The 22,426-nt window shown below is 31.6% G+C and overlaps 2 protein-coding genes across 3 annotated transcripts in view; both read left to right on the top strand.

The window, feature by feature from the left end:
* Positions 1-115: 115 nt before the first annotated feature.
* On the top strand, positions 116-9,549 carry LOC130441997 (phenylalanine--tRNA ligase beta subunit). The gene is made up of 10 exons (XM_056775939.1): positions 116-342; positions 520-575; positions 670-830; positions 2,379-2,718; positions 3,850-4,029; positions 5,842-6,017; positions 6,540-6,828; positions 6,920-7,133; positions 8,059-8,220; positions 9,364-9,549. Exons 1-10 carry the CDS (start codon positions 285-287, stop codon positions 9,513-9,515), a joined length of 1,788 nt encoding a protein of 595 aa, XP_056631917.1. The 5' UTR covers positions 116-284; the 3' UTR covers positions 9,516-9,549.
* Positions 9,550-11,866: 2,317 nt separating this feature from the next.
* Positions 11,867-22,426, top strand: part of LOC130441998 (protein hairless) — a 28,869-nt gene continuing 18,309 nt past the window's right edge. The window contains exons 1-2 of one of the 2 annotated variants that reach the window (XM_056775940.1): positions 11,867-12,496; positions 15,160-15,306. In XM_056775940.1, coding sequence (XP_056631918.1) covers positions 12,325-12,496; positions 15,160-15,306 — 319 coding nt within the window. In that variant the 5' untranslated portion in view covers positions 11,867-12,324. The remainder of the gene's footprint in view (positions 12,497-15,159; positions 15,307-22,426) is intronic. The other variant, XM_056775941.1, reaches the window with a different exon arrangement.

Genomic DNA, 22,426 nt, shown 5'->3' on the forward strand with positions numbered 1-22,426 from the left:
TAGTTTTTGTAAGTGGACCGTAGATCATCCGTAGATACTATGGAGTGTAGATACACTACAATGTTATTACTGGACTCGTGCTGCTCACCAGCTAGCAACTTCCTAGCACTGCTTTATAACCTCATTACTATGATTTGGATTCTGTGCTCTTGCCGCCTCGTTTTCATTAAAAAGTGAGGTTAAATATTTTGACGTTTAATGGTCTTCAAGTTATAGTAAAAATATTGCTATAAGGGCAAGGCAACAATTCTAATTTCACGAACGTTGCATTCATCATAAATAATATGCCTACAATCGGTGTTAAAAGAGATTTGTTATTTAAATCCTTAGGAAAACAATACAGTGAGTTATACGTATTTCCATAAGATACATTTGTTTCATCCCATATTTCCTGCAATTTTAATTGGAAGTTAACAGTTCGTAATATAAAAATAGTATTTGATACAAATCCTAAACTTGAATAATTATAAAATTGAATTTTTATTTCTGTTCTTACATTAATTTCAAGGCATTTTTTAGCTGATGATGAATTTCAAAACCTGTGCTTCGAATTCGGTCTAGAACTAGATGAAGTGGTAAATATTTGTTTATAATATTTTTTTCTTATACTAAATGTTCTATGGGTAAATAAAAACATGTTTCATTCAGAGCAAAACTAATTTGTTTTAGACAACGGAAAAACAAATGATTACCAAAGAACAAGGTGAAGATTCACAACTAACAACAAATGCTTCAGAAGATGTGATTTATAGAATTGATATTCCAGCAAATCGTTATGATTTATTATGTTTAGAAGGTTTAGTTAAGGGTTTACTAATATTTCAAGGAAAGTGAGTAATATGGTTTTTAGAATTAGTTATTAATTTCATAAGCTCAAATATTTGGTAATCTAACTATTTAACTGCAAATTTGTGTGTTTATTCAGTGGAAAATAAAACAAATCTTCTAGATAACTGATTAAACCATTTATGCTCATGTAAATTGTCTATTAAGAGATGTTTTCAGAATGACCCATAAAGTTTTCTAAATTTTGTTAAACTAATTATCTAAGACTTAACAAATGATTGCCATGAGACATATTTGTTTGTTAGTTAAGAATGCTGAATCACTTGTCACTATATTATTTTCATTTATACTCAACTACAATTTATAATAATACTTTCTATGATACACTTTGAGGAATCTGCTAATTGTAAATTCTTAATTGCTCGTAACACCCACACACCCTTTGAAATTTTTACTATTGCCTCTTCCCTATTGGTTCTTTCTCTTCATTTGTCTTATATTGTTATAAATTTTCCAGAGTTTTTGAGTTCACACAGACAGATAATATAGATGACCTACAACAACTAATTAATATAGTAGGCAGACATAGCCAAAACATGGGATTAAACATCAACATCAAAAAAACTAAATTCATGATTATCACTAGGGAAGCGAATACGTTTAAAAAATCTAGAGTAACATAATATGGAAAACCTATAGAACGGGTAAAAAAATTTAAATATCTAGGTACATGGCTCTATGAAGAATGGTCGTCGGACAGTGAAATAAAATGCCGAATTGAACAAGCTCGAAGTACATTGATAAAATTTAAAAATATATTTACATGTACCGACTTTGATCTTGATCTTAGACTTAGACTTGTGCGGTGCTAAGTTTGGTCAGTGCTTCTTTACGGGATGGAGGGCTGAACCCATAAGGTAAAAAACATCAACAAATTAGAGGCATTCGAAATGTGGGTATATCGTAGAATCCTGAAGATACCATGGACTGCCAAAGTGAGGAATGAGGATATTCTCAGGCGTATCAATAAAGACTGTGAACTCTTTAACATCGCGAAGAAAGAAAAGATTGCATACCTTAGCCATATAATGCGAGGCCATAAATATCAATTCCTTCAGCTGATAGTCGAGGGCAAGATTGAAGGCAAGAGAGGATTGGGACGGAAGAGGATGTCATGGTTGCAGAACGTGAGGCATCCATTAATGGATATGCATTAAAAGAAGAAGATAAATATCACCAATGGTTCCAAAAATTCCAACTTACAATAACAACAATATTTCTTAATTACCATAACTTCCAAAGAGAAATCTGTTATTTCTATTACATATATTTATTATTTTATCCATGAATACAGTAAACAACAACATGAGATTCATCACCTCACTTAATCCCAATTCTTCTATTTATGATTTCATTTCCTTATCAACATAGCATCTATTATTTGCATATTAGCTTTAGAAAAATTTTATTTATTTTTTTAACGCCCTTTGTTTTCATATTTCATTTCATTTCATCCCTACCAAAGACCTTTTGTATTGTGTTGCTTCTAAAGACTTCTATTTCATCTTGTTATTTACCAATTCATTTTTTAGAATTTCTCAGCCAATATATGGTGCTGTTAAACCAACTGAGGGGACAATGGAAAAGTTAATTATCAAACCTGATACTGCGAAAATTCGTCCCTATGCTGTAGCAGCTTTATTAAGAAATATCAAGTTTGACAAAGATAGTTATAACAGTTTCATAGAATTACAAGATAAATTACACCAAAATATTTGTCGTAAACGATCCCTAGTGGCTATTGGAACACATGATTATGATACTGTTAAGGGTCCATTTGTTTATGATGCTAAATCTCCAAAAGATATTAAATTTGTTCCCCTTAACCAGAACAAAGAATTTTCTGCTGAAGAATTGATGACATTCTATTCTGTGAGTATGATTGTTAAACTAATAAATTTAATTCACTCCAAAGCAACAAGATAAAAACATATAAATTCTGGTAAAAACTGTGTTCAGTATGAATATCAACAACAGGAATTGCAACTTAAATAAATTAAGAATATTGACAGTTAAATGTTTATTTTGTTGAATTCAAAAAGGACACTACTACAAATATTATATTATTGCATTTTTTTCTCAACTTTTTAATTGCTACCTTCTCTCCAATTATTCCTTTTTACTAAAATATATTATCTGGAAGAATACAACAATTATTTTCTTTCAGATTCCTCCTTTTCATTAAACTCTTTTCTTGAAGATGCATTCCCCTCGGTTCCATGCCAGTAAAAGGCTTTTTGCACTTCTTTTCTGGTAACTACATGGTCTCCTTGTTTCCATATACTCCCTAGTGATTGGAAACCTAAACCAAAAAGGTTATTGGTTTTTTCTGTCATTGAGATTCCTAGAATGTTCCCAGAACACCTTTGAATCGTTTAGGTGAGAACTCAATACTCTATAGGAGCTAGACTGTCAAAATGCCTCGCTATGGCACATTCATGACGTATTTCTGTTTGAGAAGCAGGTCAGTATTGTAGAGGTAGTGACCACCAGTTTTAAACCATCTTATTTTCCAATTTTCAACTAATATTAAAGTCTTATCAATGTTTATTTTCTTGATCATTATATTACTGAGAACATTCACTGATGAGATACTGATCAAGTTCTAGGACTAGGCTCACTACTTTCTAATTCTCCCTACTTTGTGTAGATATATAATGGCTTCATGGGCTAATCTATATTTGTACTGCTTAAGTTGGGTACATTCTCTTAGTGAAGCACCCACAGAAAATCTTCATACTTTATTGACGGTTTTGTATATGTAATTGTTAATCCCTTTCCTAATACTGTTACCATTTGTTGTTCTGTTGAACCTGTTTCTAACTCATCCAACCCAGTCAATTAAATGTAATAACCATACTGTGTACAAACTTCTGACAATGCTGTTTCACACAAATTCTTTTTCAACCCGCTCGGGTTGAGTTAGACCAGAAAATAAAAAAAATTATCTTTAATGATAATCGACTTTATGAATTTATATTTTCTAATAAAATTGTTTTCTAGACTCATGCTCAGTTGAAACAGTATTTACCCATAATAAAAGATAGTCCAGTATATCCGGTTATTACAGATAGTAATGGAATTGTTTTATCATTGCCACCTATAATTAATGGAAATCACTCAAAGATTACTTTGGATACAAAAAATGTATTCATTGAATGTACAGCTACTGATTTAACAAAGGTAAGATAATATACATTATTTAAGGGATAATAAATATTCAAAACCATCTACATCATTCTAGCATAGGCGGTTGAGTTTTAACAAAATACCCTGTAAATTTGTATATTGATCCCTGATAAACAAAAAATTACTCATATTTATAGCAAATGTGGATGAATACAATGAATTTTCTGTGGATCATTGATATTGAAATTTGTTTAGTATAGTATATCAGCAAAGTTTTTTTTTTATATTCATTAACAGAATATAATGAATCCTGAATTTTATTATTTAAACCTTAGCTGTCTCAGGAACTTTACATTATTACATTACTCAATTGACTAGTTTCTTTTTAGATTTCTGTCATATATTGTTGGGGCAAGGGAATGCCAAGTAATTGTAGACATTGAAAATGTGTTTGATTTATATGGTGTGTTATTATTTGTACTGTTTAAATTGGCATATCATCTACATTGTGATATACCAAAGAGCATCATTAATTATCTGGAATAGGTATCTTTAAGTGTATTTTGTATAGAATAGTTGTGATGTATTTGCTGAGACAACCTTACAATTATGCACTGTATGTTTAAATTGTAGTTTATTTGGACATTTGATTTGAGATTCATAAGTTGATGACAATGATCTGGAAAATTTTTAATAATACTTTTAATAAAATATCTGTATTGTGAATTATCAGAAATAAAAAATTTTGTTTGGAATTGTGTCAAGCATAGATATTAATTAGGAAAATCTTGAATGGTTACAATTTTAAAAAAAATGTTTGCACTGTATTTGCTGAGACAACTCCATAATTATATGGGATATGATTCAATTGTTTTGTATCTTATTTTATTGATCCGTATCAAAATAATTATTCAAACAATCTTTAAATATATTTTATTAAAATATTTGTATTGTATTTGCTGAGACGACTTCATAATTCAATGGAATATGTCCAAATTGGGGTGGTTCAATTGTTTTGTAGTTTATTTCATTGATCGATATTGAAATAATTATATAAACAATCTTTAAATCTATTTTATTATAATATTTGTATGGTATTTGCTGAGACGACTCCATAATTCTATGTCATATGGTCAAATTGGAGTAGTTCAAATGTCTTGTAATTTATTTTATGGATCTTTGGTTTGAAATGTTGCCAAGTATAAATAATTATTTGAAAAATTTGTAGTTGTAATTTTTATAAAACGTTTGCCCTGTATTTACTGAGAAGACTCCATAATTCTATGAGATATGTCCAAATTGGAGTGGTTCAATTGTCTTGAAGTTTATTTTATGTTTCTTTGGTTTGAAATTTTTGCAAGTATAGAATTATTTGATAAATTTTTAAATGTATTTTCTTATATTTTTCTTCTTTATTAGCAAATTAGAATTGATCTTACAGATTTTCGGGTGATTGTCTTTTTAGTCTTCTTCCTTGCAGTGAGGGGTTGAACTGAGTGTTGCTTAGTTGGTTGATATTGTTTGCACGGTGGTCGGAGTATTGAAGTAGATAAATTTTAATGTATTTCATTTTGGATTTTTGTTAAAAAAATTGATTTGAGCTGATTTTATATATGAAGATACTTGAAATGATTTCTTTAATTTCAAGTGAAATATAAAGATATAATAGAATGTATATTGAAAAATAGGGCACACACTTATAACAAGTGGAAAAATGTCCTTAGTATAATGAAAAACCTTATATTCTAAAATTATTGGTAATCAATTAATAATGCTCGAAATATTTTTATATGTTTGTTAAAAAATTGTTAAATTATTTAAAAAATGTAGAAACTTTGAAATATGTTATTGCCATATATATTTTAGGCAAAAGTAGTTCTAGATACTATTGTTTGTATGTTTAGTCAATACTGTGCTGAACCAAATTGTGTTGAATATTGTGAAGTTGAAAATCCCAATGGTACTTCTGTTTTGTACCCGGAATTGGAATATAGAACTGAAACAATTTCAATTAAAAAATGTAATAAAAAAATCGGAATTAAGTAAGTAATTACATACCAGTTATATTTTATGTAAAAGGTAGTACTGATTTCATTATATATTATATGGCATAGTGCACTCTGCAGTATCTGGTCATGTCACATGGCATTGTAATGCTCAGAGTGTGGGAAAGCTTACTTGAACCAAGCCAGAAATCTTCTATTTTCACTCTATTACAATCACTTGCATATGTTTTCCTTTTCATTCAAAACGTGCATTTATGTGTAATAATTAAAAATCATAATGATCGGGTTCATCACTAGATATGTATATCTAATATAAAGTAAAAATATATAAGTACCACAGATAAATTTTAGACATAATTATCATATGGAGTACAAAGTGGTAACAAATCATAAATGAAATTTATTGATGCTTTGATTAGTAGAAAATTTGAATTTATTTTTTACAAATATGTATGAAGCTTATATGGCTACCAGGTATCAAGATCAGGGACTGTTATATAAAATTTATACAAATTGAAACATTCAAATTATTATGTTAATTTTATAAAATTTTTTTAGTGAATCTTCTAATAGTATCATTCAACTCTTATCAAAAATGTGCCTTTTTTCTGAATCAAAGAACAATTCAGACACAGTTAAAGTTGTAATACCTCCTACAAGACATGATATTTTACATCCTTGCGATATATATGAAGACGTTGCAATTGCTTATGGTTATAACAATATAAAAAGAACTTTTCCAAAAACAAATACTGTCGGTCAACAGTTTCCAGTTAACAAATTGACCGATCTATTAAGGTACCCTATTGCCGAAGCTGGATTTACAGAAGCCTTAACATTCACATTGGTAAGTCTCGATACCAAATGCAAATATATATTTAAGTTGTCTTGTTATTTTACTTAATTGATGCTTTTTATTTTTGTAATGTGTGTTTTAGTGTTCAAGAGATGATGTAAGTACAAAATTAGGGATTGATTCAATAGACAAAGTTCCAGCAGTATTTATCTCTAACCCGAAAACATTAGAATTTCAAGTATGTCGTACTACTCTATTGCCCGGTATTCTGAAAACTATCGCCGCTAATAAGAAAATGCCGCTGCCTATGAAAATATTTGAAATTGCAGATGTCGTACTTAAAGATTCTGAAGCTGGTAATTATGGAATTATTTTACTTGATTATAATGAATTTTTATATATTACCACCTAATCAAATGAAGCAAGTTCTATTATATTGAGTTTATAAGTTGGAATTTACAGCACTTTGGGTAGTTATGCTTTGTCAATGGGTTATGTTTAATATGGGTAGTTAGTAGTAGTTAACCTATTGCAATTGATTTAATGTTAGTATGCTGTGATTCAGGATGTCATGATCCAAAGGATCTATTGTGCCCTCTTTTCTTACCGTGGTACTGGCACTTCATCTTCTATTCCCAATTGTAATGTTCTGCAGTTTCCTAGTCTTTTACACTTTAAGAGAATGTGGATACAGGTTTTGTCCTCTACATTGGAAGGTAACTTAACCCTTTTTACCTGGTTCATTTAACTTGACCAGGCATTTCAAGACCAGCTTTGATTTTATTACATTGTAGTTCAGAGCTGTAATGGCTATTTGACTATCAAAAAAAAATGATGATCTCCTGTTTGTGATATCTCTTTGCTAAATTGAACTGAACACATTTTACATGAGCAAATATTTCAGTTTGAAAAGTACTTGGTGTATTGCCCAAACTTCTATATCTATACATACATAATACTCAGTTCTGTCTGTTGTTTTGATCTCATTTACTTTTATAGTTTAGACCTTTGAGGTAAATTTGTTCTTAAAACTTTTTTTTTCGGTATTTCATCCTAAGCATATTCCAAATTTGATCTTCTTTGAGGAAATTTTCAGTTTATCTGTGATAACTCCTTTGAACATTCCGTGAGAGGTTTTTTCGTCACTCAGTGAATTCGGTCCAAACTTCAGTTTAATAGTTTAAAAGTCTGTCTGAAATTAGTAAATTGGGTACTACTATGAAATAGCATCGAAATGTTATATACATTGTTAGTATAATTTTTTTATTACGTTCATTGCAGAAGTTGGTGCTAGAAATGAGAGAAGAATATGTGCAGTGAATTGTAATAGAAATGCCGGTTTCGAAGTCGTCCACGGCCTCTTAGATAAAATAATGTTACTTTTGGAAGTATCTTGGTCAAGAAAAAAAAACTCTGTTGGTTATTATTTACAAGCTGCCGATGGTAAGTAATTTGTCTTATCATAAAAATGTATCCACTAAATAAAACATAATAAAAAAATATATAAAATAGTTGGTGCTCAGTAATTGTTTGATAATTAATACACTTCCCAGCAAAATTAAAACATCATTAGTTATTCAAGTCAAAATGTTAATGTAGTCCAGTCATAAAGACTGTGAAATCGGGTTTTTAGCAGATATGACTGAAATTATATGGAAATAATGGGGAAAATGCAAACAAGATTGTAAAGTAGAAAAATTCTCAACCTCCATGAAGGGGTTGATTATATTTTGAAAATATCAAAATACTTGTAGAGCTTAAAACCTTAGGCCCACTTAGGACGTTTCAGAGTATTAATAAAATGAAAATTCAATAAACAATGAGCGTATTATGAAACCAAGAAAAGGAAAGAGTTCAAATAAACCAGATCAGCGTAATGGGCGTATAACTGATACAAATCAGAATCATAAACAGCGTACCTCACTGCTACCGATTACTTGTTATTTGGAAATACTAGGGATCGAATTCAATGTTCTAGATTTTGTCTATTTGACGTTTATCGACTTGTTGCAGTATGAAAGAATGAAAGGTTTGTGCAATGGTGGTATGTGTATGGTGACAGATAGTAATGGTATGGGCTAGTTTTAATATGAAGACGCTATACATATTGAAAGACATTTTAATCGTCACAGGTACATTGTAGTTGTTCATTTTTCCTTTTTAGAGGTGTATTTTTGTTAAATGAAAATGTTTGAGCACTTATCATAAGAATATTTCAAAATATGTGGAGGAATATTTGAGATTTTTTATTCAATTTCTGTATTTCCTACTATAGTGGTTGGAATTCAATATAGTAATTTTGTTTTCAATTTTATGCTAATATTTTGTTGAAATAAACATCGAAATTAAATGTTAATTTTGTTAGGGAGTGTTTTAATCAAATAATTCAACAAAAACTTATTTATTCTAGGTTCACTTTGTATTCAGTTGATTCATTTTATTTTAGAATAGATTGTTTCATATTATTTTGTAATTATTAAGATTTGATACAGTCTAATGATCAACATCAAATGTTTGTGCCGTTTAGCAACAAATTAAATGTATAAATTTAACAATGCGTATTTAATGATTTTATTTTCATTTCAGATCCAACTTATTTTCCTGGAAGATGCGCAAATATAATTTGCCATGGAGCTCTCATTGGAAAAATTGGTGTTTTGCATCCAACTGTTTTGACCAAATTTGAGCTAACAAATCCATGTTCTGCTTTAGAATTAAATATTCAATCCTTCATTTAAATGTTTAATTGGCATATTAAATGATTTTATCTAATTTTTTTTCTTTTTTTTTTTCTTCTACTAACATTACCTTTATTGGCACTTTTCAATAAGGTTATTAAGGATATAAATCCTTGATACAACTTTCAGAAATAATGGCTTTCAAAAACGTTAAATATGTAATTACTATTTTTTTTGTGAGCAGTGTAAAACCTTGATAAAAGACATTGAGCAACCAATGATTGTGTAGAATTTTTCCCAATAAAAACCTCCCTTTCTTAGTCCTAAATATCGTGCTTGAACATTACTTCCCATTATTAGGACTCCACTATGCCCCTTTGTGCAATCAAACCTTCATGATACGTTCCTTATTTATCTTTATTATCAATATTTTTCTCACTGTTACTTTCGTCTATTTATCAATAGGCATGTAGAGCAGATTTTTGTTCTTGTCCAGCAAGACTACCCTTTGCAATTTCCATCTCTTATGAAAGGGATGCAGGTGTTTTAAGGTTCAAGGAATTCATATTTTTTTTCATAATGACCTTACAGGCCTCGACACCTTTCTCTACTTTGACACACTAAACAAATTCTCGCAGCTCGGTTATTGAAAAAAAAGGGCAATCGCACTTCAATACCAATTTTTACGTGAATTCTCGTTCTTTGTGCCCAAAAATCGGGTTTAAACTATTTTTTTGTAATTTCTCGAGTTCCATGGGGCTACTGGCATGTGAGTAATCTATTTGCAGATCTATTTTTCCCCCACCTTTATCTCCGTGACAAGTAGTTATTTTGTAGTTTTTTGTGAGTCTTGCGAGTCATAGCAGTATCGCACGCTGCCATAATAACATTTGTCGACAAGTGCCTGCTGAGATTGACTTGTGAAAGACGACCTTATCGAGCTTTGTTAAACTCCGGCTCCTCTGTATCATCCTGTTATTATTGGTGGTTTTTTGAGCAGACTATGAATTGAAAACAAAGTATATTTAGCGGTCACTCCCATTTCCCTAGTTATTTGTATAGTATCAAACGTGAAATCTAAGATACATCGCCGAACACTGGTTCTTAGGAAGTTTAGTGTATTACCCCAGCACAAGATACAAAATCAAGACTCTTCTTAATATTCAGAAGAAATTAGCATAAATATTTTTAATTCTTTAAATTGATATAGGAAAGCATACAAATCATAATTTCGCTGTATCTTCTTTGCAAGCCCTACCCTCATAGTTTTTTTAAGAAAAATCAGCACACATCCCAGCTGATATATTTTATTGAAATATAGAGTACAGTTGAAACTTTTCTTTGAACTTGGACTATATTGAAAAAATCGCAGTATTCATATGAATTACTTAACCCTTCTCTATGGAATCTATTCTTATTCTTTTGAATAGCTTGTGGGAAAAATTAGAAAATGTAATAACACTGATAACTCATTTCACCATTGTTAGCATAATATAAACTTATATATGCATAAAAAATACTTAACCGCATCATCTTCAATCTGTTAGATCGACATAAAATCATCTAGTTTCTGTTAGATTGAAGAGTTTTTGGACACCCTGTTTATAAGTGTAAATAAACCAAACCTGTGTTGACGATTTGAGGTATTCTGACAATTTTTTAAATACTTCTATAATTATTAGAGTCTTAAATTAATTTTTTTTATGAAAAAGGCATTCCTCCAAATAAATTATCTATAAAGTTTGAAAGGTGCCCAGTTCTTAAATCCATCAATTTTTGATAACTTGGATAATATATACTGTTTTAAAAAAAATATCGAAACTATAAATTTCAAATAAAAAAACTTGAATATATAAAAATATTTTGGCGCGTAAGCATACCTACAAAAAGATAACCTTCATATTATCAACACACGTGTCCGTGTACTAATCTTATGAATTGATGTGACAAGTGACAGAACAAATATTCTCTTTCTTTGATTGAGTTGATTCCATAACATCGAACCTGATGTTCCATAGACATCTCTATGGATAATTTAGACGTATGCCAAATCCACAGGCTCACCATACTCTATTTTACGGTGTCAAAAACTTGAACTTGAAATTATAAACATAACACAATTACACTAACTTTTTTATTTCTATAATTTCTATATAAGCGTTTTAATACGTATACACATTTCATTCATTGACAATTCATTTGTATTATTACCTTAAACTCATGCCTACATTAATGACGTCATATGCTTTACCGCGAAATTAAAATCGTTATTAGATTAAAATCAAATGTGACGTGAGAAAATCACTTAACAAAAATCGTAATAATCCCTAAAACTGAGCGCTGCTTATAAATGAATTTATTTTCAACCAATTAATAATTTAATAAAAACAATTCAAAATAGAAAGAATTGTTCCATTAATAACGAAATACTATAATGAAACTATAGACATAGTTAATTTTCAAATTGGTACAGTTATGGAAATCATATTTCTTGAAAATCATCCAATGGAAATGTGAATGAACTTTTTATGAAACCAACTGTCCGACAGAGCGACCGTCAACATCATCAAATTTTGACCACGGGACGAGTCGTGTAGGGTGGGTAACGTTAGATGTTTAAAATTGGTTTAAATTCAGTTAAAGTTATTAATGTATTCGAGCTTTCTGATAATGTTTCAAAAATGTGGTCGCTGTATTTAAGGGATTGTCATGAGAACTATTCGTTATGGAGTGCAGTGGACGTTGAAATACGGCGACCGATCGAAGAACTGTCAGCAGGTGGATTGTGGATTGTAGAAATATTTTAAGGGAGGATATTAAAGATGAAACTTTGTGAAATGGATATTAGACTGTTATAAAACGTTATGAAATGCACATATCATCTGAGATACAGCATCCCTCAACAACCATCTTGACAAAATGTACCAAAATGTCAGAAGAGGGGCACAAATTTGGAATGAATGGGAATGTTGACAGAAATATTAAGGAGGAGTGCCACAAAACTAATTATGGGCAAGGAGGACGTCTCAAATTCTTTAAAGGTCAGTACTATTGATTTAAACATGTTTATTTTCCTTTAAATCAATTGTTATTAAATATCTTTAAACTTGTGATTTTTCAAACTTGTTTCACCTATTTTTTGATTAACACAAGAGTTGACTATGTATTTATTCATAATGTTCAGTGAAAGTTTTTAAATTTTCAATGTGAACTAGTTGAAAAAACTACATTACTTAATTGTTGGTTGAAATAGTGTCAAACCTTTTCCAATCTTAAACATTACACTTTAAACTTTACTTTAACTTTTTTCAAGTTTACCCCGGTATCTAAAATAAACTGACGATTTTACCAATTTAATAGTAGAACTTTGATTTGATTTCAATCACATGTAAATATTTTTTATCTAAAATTCTACTCAAACAAGGTTAGTACATTGAGGGAATAAATTATTTCTTAGATAGATAGATAGATAGATAGATAGATAGATCTGATGTATTGTGGCTTATAATATTTAATGAAAGAATAGTGAGAACTTTGTTATAATTAAAAGTTCAGAAGAATATATATTTATTTACTGAAACTTAATTTATAGTAACATTTACAACTATTGAAACAAGTTTTATTAAATACAAATATTTGTAATTACTTTCTGTCAATAACTTCATACTTTAATGTGATAACTTATTGTCTAATAATTATAACAATATTTTATTTTTTTTGTTTCCTGTTAAAAATATTGTTTAACAAACCAATATCATAAATATGGATACGATAGACATATTACTGGCAATTTTGTGCATTCTTGGTAAATCAACATTTTTAATAGGTGATAAGAAAAATACAAAAGAAGAAGTTCATTCAGAGTGATTGGCTAATTTATGCTGTTACTTGCTCTGATGTCTAACTACAATCAACCCATGGTTCAATTACTAATTTTTAGTGAAAAATATGAAATTCTTGTGATTCTTTATCATTGAGTTGTTCACAGTGGTAGCTTGTGGTAAAACATTTTAGGTTTCTGCAATGCTTCCACAAAAATTGAACTTGTATTTTGTCGTCAGTCAGATTTTCATTGATTTTATCATGCAGAAATGATGGATTGTGGTTGTCCCACTAGAAAAATATTACTTTCCAAGGAACACTTCCATTTTTCACTAGGGTCATAAAATAAAATTGCATTGCTTCAGTTCTCAAAAATGTCCTAAACAAGTTGAACAGATTTGGAAGAATCCAAAGCCAATTCAAATGACTCACAAAATTCAATACTATTAATAATTTTTTACAATATTATGCCTCTGTATATTTATTCTATAAGAAGAATCTAATTGAACCATAATATTGGTGGATCTCAATAACATATATATTTCATGCAATTATTAAGATGGCTTTTGGAGTTTTCATGACTTTTTATCTTCGTACTTATGAACTCAAGATCACTGATCACTATTTCTGTCAAAACTTTATCGGCACCAAATGGAAAAACAATATAATGGATTTTGCATGAAAATGATCCAATAACTCTGTGTAGTATTTTCTATTGATTGCCTTTTCCTTCTGGAGATAGTCAATGAACAATATTTCATGCGCTTTCCAAAATATTCAAGCCATAACCTTCTTAGCTGACTGTTGTGCCTTTGGACGCTTCGGACGTGGTTCACCATCTGCAGTCCACTCAGATGATGGTCGGAGTGAAGTGATGGAACCATCCATTGTCACGATAAAAAATCTGATTTATTATGTGCAAACATGGCCAAAAACTGCTCTGAATCATCAAAATTTTTTTGATTGACTGTGAATCCACTTTGAAAAACGCTATCTCATGATCAAATGTTCATGCATAATTGTAAACACACTGCCTTCTGATATCTTTACAGTTTCGGCTATTTCCAAATTTCTTCTGCATATCCAATTCGATTAGTTCAGAAGTCAATAATAATATACATAAATATACATACATACATCCCTGTATAAGGTCTGTGGGCATAAGGTGACGTTTTTCAAATTTTTTTTTATGGCCATACAATTATCAATTAGAGCTACCATATAAAATTTTCTCTAGTCATAGGTGTCTCTAGTGGGCAATCTATGACATTTTTAAATGGATTCTATTTTTAAATTCTTTATACTAAATTGGATCAATTTTAAAAAAGGTTGGGCTAGAAGTTTATTCCCAATGAATTAATTTAACTCGGACAAGTAAAATTTACAACAGTGATTTAGGATACCTCGAACTAGCAATCGAACTAGCAATCGTCATATTTTTTATTCCATTATTTATTAATAGGGTATTCTAATATTCAAGGTCACATAGAACAACCTGTATATTTTCAATGCATTGAAAAGTACTCTTAGTTTTCTCATAGTGCATAAGGTTTCCTATAATTATCTCTAACCGTTTTTAATTTATAAACAATTTCCCACATTATGTGATTGTCTGAACTGAAATTATGATCATACATACAATATAAATGTATGTATAAAAGTATAACTTTAATAAATCGATACTTTTATATTCATATTTATCGATGTAAAATTAGATAAATAGTCAAATTAGTTCTTGAAACAAGTGATTTTAACAATAAATACATGTTCAAATCAAATATATCGTTCTCTTTCAATATAAAAATGACATGGAAGACCTCCAACGATTCTACTTTAGTGTTAATTTTTGTATATTAGTTTCGATAAATAGATATTTTTATAGATGGAAAATTTATCCTTGAATTGGAACGAGCCAGGGAAGGTGAGAGGGTTTCTTGGGTGTCAGTACCCAGAAAAACATTTTGGCCACCTCCAGGTACTGCCTCAGCCACTCCAGCATATCGTCAAGAAAGTAGTACATCTCTTAGTGGTAAGTTTAAATTTTTATTAATTATATTGTTATTCATTTAAAGTAAAAAAATATGAATACAAATTAATAAAATTTCTTTATTCAAATTCTCATACTGGTTATTAGAAAACAATGGAGAAAAAATCAATTATTACCTTAATATGCCAAGAGGTCATTGTTATAAATTCAATAAGTTGACTATTGTACATAAAATTTGATCTAAAAAATGTATCTTGTGAAATTTTTCATGAATAAGTGACTCAAAAAGTATAAGATAAGCACGAGTCAGATGCCATGTGGAAAAGTTATGTTGATGTTTTTTCCATGAAATCACCTTCTTGAGAGAAAAATATTTTCCTTATTAGAATCCTGCGTGCATTAATTTGTAAACGTTAGATACGCTAAAGAAGTATTATGAAAGATATTTTTAAGTTTTCGCAATGATTTATATCTATGGAATAAATTCAATTTTAGCATTATTATGCACTATGTGGGAAAAACCCGAAACAGACAGTATAAACAGTATAAAAATATCCCCTTCCAGCATACCCTCGAAAAGGGGTCGTGTGGTACCTTGTTGGAAAGAGATTTTAATCCTCTCTTCAGAAATATAAAGTTTTTTTTGAATTTGGTGCAATCATAACTGAGACAATTCATTTTTGAGATGTAAAATTTTGATTATGTGTCTATCACAAAACTTTATGTAGAATGAAGATAATAATGTCACATAATATTTAGAATGTAGTTTTCAATGTACTTCACATGTAAATTAAATGTTCAATACCATTCACGGTATTTCCGTATCTATTCTGCTAAACATCAGGAAAATATCTTTGAAAATACCAAAATATTAGTCAAAAAGCCAAATAAACAATTGATATGAATCTTGTAGGCTTCTGTTATTATTATTATCTAATACAGGGCAGACAGCCTAAGGCTGTTAGCGCCCCCTTAAGATTAATGAGTACAATTAGTTTATTATTGTTAAAGTTTTACATATTATACGTATTGTTATTATAGCCAGTAGTTTATATCACAAACGAGTGCGCAAATATGAGTCAAGTCTATTTTTGAATTGATTTATTTTTTCTGAGTTGATGACTTCTTCAGGTAGCATATTCCACTGTTCCACTATTCGGTTGCTGATGAAATGTTTTCTAGGATTGGAATGACATCCGTCTTTTGATAACTTTGAGCTATGGCCACGCAGGTTGGTGTTTTGATTAAAGGCATAAATATCTTTTAAAGCACTACACTTGTATATTTGTTTCACAATTTTAAAAGTTTCTATAAGATCTCCTCTTAAACGTCTGTCTTCTAGTCTGGGTAGATTTAGTCTGATCAACCTTTCCTCATAGGACAATCCATAAAAACCAGTGGGTAGGATTTTTGTGGCCCTTCTTTGCGTCTTCTCTAAAAGATCAATATCTTTTTGAAAGTAAGGTGACCAGATCTGGAATCCAAACTCCAAAATAGGGCGTATGTAAGATTTGTACATTTTGACGAAGAGCTCTGTTGTGATGTGTACAAATGCTTTTTTTATTAGATAAATTAATGAATTGGCCCTTTTGACAATTTTGATGATTTGTGACTCCCACTTTAAGTTGTCGGTAATAGTGACACCTAAATCTTCTTGAACAGACACCACCTTCAGTGGGCTACCATTTATTAGATATTCTATATTTGGATTGGTTCTTCCAATGTGAAGCACAGTACATTTTTGTATATTTAGGTTTAATAGCCACTTTTTGGTCCAGTTGAAAATGTTCGTTAAATCATTCTGTATGGTTTCACCACTTGTAAGAGGATTGTTAGATATCTTGGTATCATCGGCATATGAGCTTTTTGTTGACTGAATTAATGACAGCAGGTCTGTGGTGTACAAGATAAAAAGTACTGGGCCGAGCACTGAACCCTGTGGTACTCCGCTAACAACTTTCCCAAATTCTGATACTTTTTTCCCAACTCTAACGTAGAATTTTCTGTCAGTCAAAAATGACTCAATCCAGGATAACAGTTTTCCTCTAATTCCAAGATGCTCCAGTTTTATCAGAAGTCGTTTAATTGGGACCTTGTCAAAGGCCTTCTCAAAATCGAGATATACAGCATCAATTGGATTTCCTTTGTCCCATTCCTTAGTCCAAACGTCTAAATTAAGAAGCAGATTAGTGGTGACTGACCTTCCAGGGGTAAAGCCATGTTGTTCGGCAGGCAGAATATTTTCTTCATCCATGAACTTCAGTAACTCATCCACTATTATCCTTTCCATAATCTTACATGGGACTGATGTAAGGCTAATGGCTCTGTAGTTGGAGGCTATCTTTTTATCACCTTTCTTGTGTATGGGGGTTACTGAGGCCATTTTCCAATCTCTTGGTAGTTGTCCAGACTCAAGCGAAGTCTGCATTAATGAACTTAAAGGATGGGACAGGCTCTGCCAACAATTTTTTAGGAAATATGGACTGATGCAGTCTGGACCTGGTGCTGAGTCGCTTCTTAAATTCTTCAAGGTTTTTTCCAATTTTTCGACTGCAAACTCGATACTGTCAAAGGATCTCTCTACTCTTGGCAGTTCATCAAAGGCTGGAAGTTCATCTAGCGCTTCAGTAACATACTGCTTACAAAACTGGTCTCTGAATACATTTGCCACAGCTGTCGCGTCTTGTACTGTATGATTCTTATCAGAGTTGATAACACAAGGAACAGATGATTTTGAACAGATTTGTTTCCTGATGTGACTGTAGAATGTCTTTGGGCTTCCAGTAGCAATGTTTATTTCATACTGTCGCCGAGATTGTCTTATTTTGGCTGTTAGTTGGTTATTATTAAGTCTGTAGCAAGCAAAACTTTCTTCTGATCTGATTCTGGCATGTTCGTCCCATAACTTACGCTTTTCTTCTATGACTTTAATTATCTCTCTAGTTATCCAAGGTTTGTTAAGTGACTTTTTACTTCTTGGTGCCCTAAAGGGTATATGCTTATCTACTGCCATGTCAATTATTGTTTTCAATTGATTCCACTTATCTTCGACCGACTCTGCTACTAGAATATTTTCAGGATTGTAATTGCTAATAAATTGATTGATAGAGTTAAAGTCTGCTTTCCAGAAATTTCTTTGTCGCTGTTGAGGCAAAATTCTTTTTTGACACTGCACTTGTAGGTTGACGAGTAACACCGAATGATCACTTTTACCTATTGGTGGACAATATTCAATTTTGGTTACTAAATTTTCGTCGTTACTGAGAACTAAATCCAGTAAAGAGGGTTCTTGCATTCCTCTGTATCTAGTGGGCCTGTCAACATGCTGGAACAAATTACTTTCAGTATACATAGAAACAAGAGAGAGACTGTACGTTTCATTTCTGGGCTCACCTAGTATTGGCCAGCTTAGGTTTGGTAAATTGAAATCCCCCATGACAAGGATGTTCTCAGTAAATGATGCTGCCTTAATACTTTTATAAAATTGCCTATCATTTTCTAGCAAAGAGTTTGGTGGTCTATAAACTCCTACCATCATAAGCCTTACCTCAGCTATTTGAATTTTAATCCACAGTGCTTCGTATGGGCTTAAATTTTCAGTGCTGTCATCACTCGAAATAACTTGTAGTCCTTGGTAGCATTTCGAAACATATATGGCGACCCCTCCATAACCATCAAAGCGAACCTTTCTGAACAAAGAGTAGTTATCAACATTTACTAACGTGCCTGGTATTGATTGATTTAGCCATGTTTCTGTGAGAACAACTACTGCTGGTTTTTTTCTCTCTATTTCTACTACTAACTGATCAAATTTAGTCATAAGTGCATTAGTATTGGTGTATAATATTGATATATCCATAAGTTTGTTTGTGTTTTCTACAAGTTTTTTGGGACTATTTTGGGCATGCCTCTCACATATTTAATAATAAGGTTCGTTTCACCCTCCTGGATTCGCTTGTTCAGATTTTCACGCAAGTCCCTAAGATACTGCCTTTGGGCTGGGGTCTGGTCGGAGTATATACGTAGTCTATTGTTTTTGACCTTGTTCTTATTCTTAAGGATTGAAATCGCTTGTTCTTTTGTTTCCAGCACAACTTTTAGAGGCCTTACCTTATTGGCTTCAGAAGTCTTCCCCAATCGGAAGCACTTTGTGTTTATTGTGATGTTACCTCCAACGGTCTCTTGCAATATTTCCTTGACACTATTAATGTCTTCCTCTTGCTTAGCTTTAACATCTCTAGCTTTTGATTCTGGTAAGTTAAATATAACAATGTTTTTGGCACGCTCTTCACGCTCTATCATTTCATTGATGAGCTCTTCTCGATCAAAGTTTGATACTGGTTGCACATGTTGGTTTTGAGATGTTTGAAGCATTTGCCTGAGGCTTTTCATCTCGTCTTGCAACACAACAATCAATTGTTTAAGATCCGGGATCTGGCCGATATTTGCTTTACAAGCTGGACAGTAGAACGTTAGATGCCTGGTACCTTTTAGGGCCATGCAGCGAGTCTCAGTAGTAGATAATTTCGAGCAGGGGCCACAAAACTTTGTGGCACAACCATCACACTTAAAAATTTCATCCTGTCCATAAGTTTTGTTGCACTGGGAGCAGTTATTCATTTTGTCCTAACCTCAAAACTACAAACTTCTTTTGCGACGAAAATTGGAATTTTTTCAACAGAACTATAACTGTTTCGAGCTTTAGAATGCAATTATTGACGGTAAACTTCAAAAGTCTCTTTTAATAGTAGTTACAACAGTTGTTTTTGGAGTTGCAATTGAAACACATATACTCATGTAAACATAACCTCATATTCATGTTATATTCATTATATTCAACCTCATGTTATTTAGGTATTTAAAGTTACTAAAAGTCGTCAGTATAATATTTGTGCGTCTACTAAATTCAATTATGGCTCATTTGTCCAAGTCTCTAAAGAATAGACATTTCAATTATGATTGGTTGTTGTAATAAAACAAGAATTCGTAAAATTTTTAATAACAAATGTCCTGGTCAACACGTTTCATAGTCTACGGTTAGCAAAATTGAGAAAAGTTTTGTGAAACTGGACTTATAAAAAATATTGAAAAACCAGGTAGAAATGTTCAATTTACTGATAAAAAAGTTAGATGTTAGTTAAAGAAAAATACCACCCTTACAAAGTGGGTTCAAGAGTTATATGAAGATGATCCTGGTATAAGGCAAGAATTCTGTGAATTGATGATGGACAGAATGAATGCAGATCATAACCAAAATAGTTTTTTTATGATGGAGCAACGTTTCATTAAAACGTAACGGTTAACAAACAGAACTGTGAATATTGGAACAGAAAAAATCCTCATTGGATGTATGAGGCTCACACTTATTATCCTAGAAAAGTGAACGTTTGGGCTGGTATCATTAACGATAAAATTATTGGCCATAATTTTTTGAGGGCACAGTTAATGATAAGGTTTATCTAGAATATTTGATTAAATTCTTAGTGACTACATACAAAGACTTTTTCCTAATAGTAATCATCCAAATGAGATAGATCGATCTATTTACTACCAACAAGACTGAGCACCACCGAATTTTGCACTTACAGTTAAAAAAAAAATATTTAAACGAGGTTTTTCCCAATAGGTGGATTGGAAGACGTGGAAAGATCGGCCGACTAGATCCCCCGATTTGATTACTCCTACAGAAGAACCTCTGGGGGCATACAAAATGTTGTACGAGAATTGTAAAGTTCATTGAAAAATACATTATAAAAATTTTTCATTTTAAAAATCAATTTTCTCAGTTACGATTGCACCAAATTTGAAAAACTTCATATTGCGGAACAGAGAACTAAAATCCCTTTCTAACAAGGTGCCACTCGATCCCTTTTCTAGGGGGTGCTCATAATTCAGAGGTGGTGCTGGAGGGGTATAATATTTTAATACTGTTAATAAATTGTTAATTTAAGAATAAAAATCGACCTGTTTCAAGTGTTTTTCACATAGTCAGAATAACGCTAAAATTTTATTTATTCCATACACATTCCACACTGCATTGCTTAATGAAATATCATAAATTAAAAATTTTGAAACAAAAAATTTCACGTATTCAAAGGGACACTAGTACGAGTTTTTTTGTAAATGACCCTAACTATGCTCTATAACATATATTTATTTAGAACTTTTCGGTTGGGTAGAACAGTGTTAAAAATATATTATAACATACTCTACTGGTCAAAAGTTTTTACCATCCCATAATCTATCTGACACAGTGAGGCAAAAACGCGACTCATCTGAGAGCAATACCCAGCTCCTGTCATCATTATTCCAACGAACGTGATCTCTGGCAAATGTCAATCTTGCAGTCCGATGCTGGCGTTGCAACAGGGGACCTGTAGCTATACTTCTGCATGACAGTTCAGCAGCATGAAGTCTTCTTCTAATGGTCCATTCACTAACGTTGACATTTCTTACTTCTTGCAACTGATTTCACAGTGAAACCGCAGTAGGTGCCTTATTCCGCAAACTTGTGGACACCAAAAAACGGTCATCCCGTTGGATGAAGTGGTAACTCTTTTTCGCCCAGACCCTGGTCTTCTAGTGATCAGGCCAGTCTCCAGAAAGCGCTGGTACACCCTTTGCACATCACAAAGACTAGCACCAACAATTCTTGCAGTTTCACGTTGCCCACGACTATCTTGTAACAGCGCAACAATTCTTGCCACAACAATCGGATCTAAAGGCATTATAGGCCTGTTAAATCACTACATTTTGCAATTGTTAGGTTTTACACAAAGAATCAATAGTAAACTGGAAAACAGGCAAGGGAAATGTGAATGTTCAATTAGCGCAAAGGCACATTTTTCATCAAAGTCTCTAATACATCGAATGACAGCTGTCAAGTCTCGGAAAAAATTTGCTTTAACGCGTACTAATCCTTATCAATGTTGACGCTAAAATTATTCGCAATTTCTGAATTATTCTCAATTTCTGAAGTGACCTCAATTTTTTGCTCGCCAGTGTATTTTTACATCTTTTAGAGTCAATTGAAATTGCATGTGTGCTGCGTCTTCAAAGTAGTCCAGGCTATGCTTTCGGCTTTCGTATAACTTGCTTACATTTTTACTTATTTCCAAACAGCGCTTCAAATGACGACGCAAATTTGTTCTTGTTAATCCAC

The sequence above is a fragment of the Diorhabda sublineata genome, chromosome 3 (assembly GCF_026230105.1).
Source record: "Diorhabda sublineata isolate icDioSubl1.1 chromosome 3, icDioSubl1.1, whole genome shotgun sequence".
NCBI lineage: Eukaryota > Metazoa > Arthropoda > Insecta > Coleoptera > Chrysomelidae > Diorhabda > Diorhabda sublineata.

Excerpts from the sequence above, each read along its gene's own strand:
- LOC130441997 (XM_056775939.1), top strand. The coding sequence starts at position 285 with ATGCCTACAATCGGTGTTAAAAGAGATTTGTTATTTAAATCCTTAGGA. Across the intron at positions 343-519 it reads ATCCTTAGGAAAACAATACA|CTGATGATGAATTTCAAAAC; the intron begins GTGAGTTATACG and ends GGCATTTTTTAG. Across the intron at positions 8,221-9,363 it reads TTATTTACAAGCTGCCGATG|ATCCAACTTATTTTCCTGGA; the intron begins GTAAGTAATTTG and ends TTTTCATTTCAG.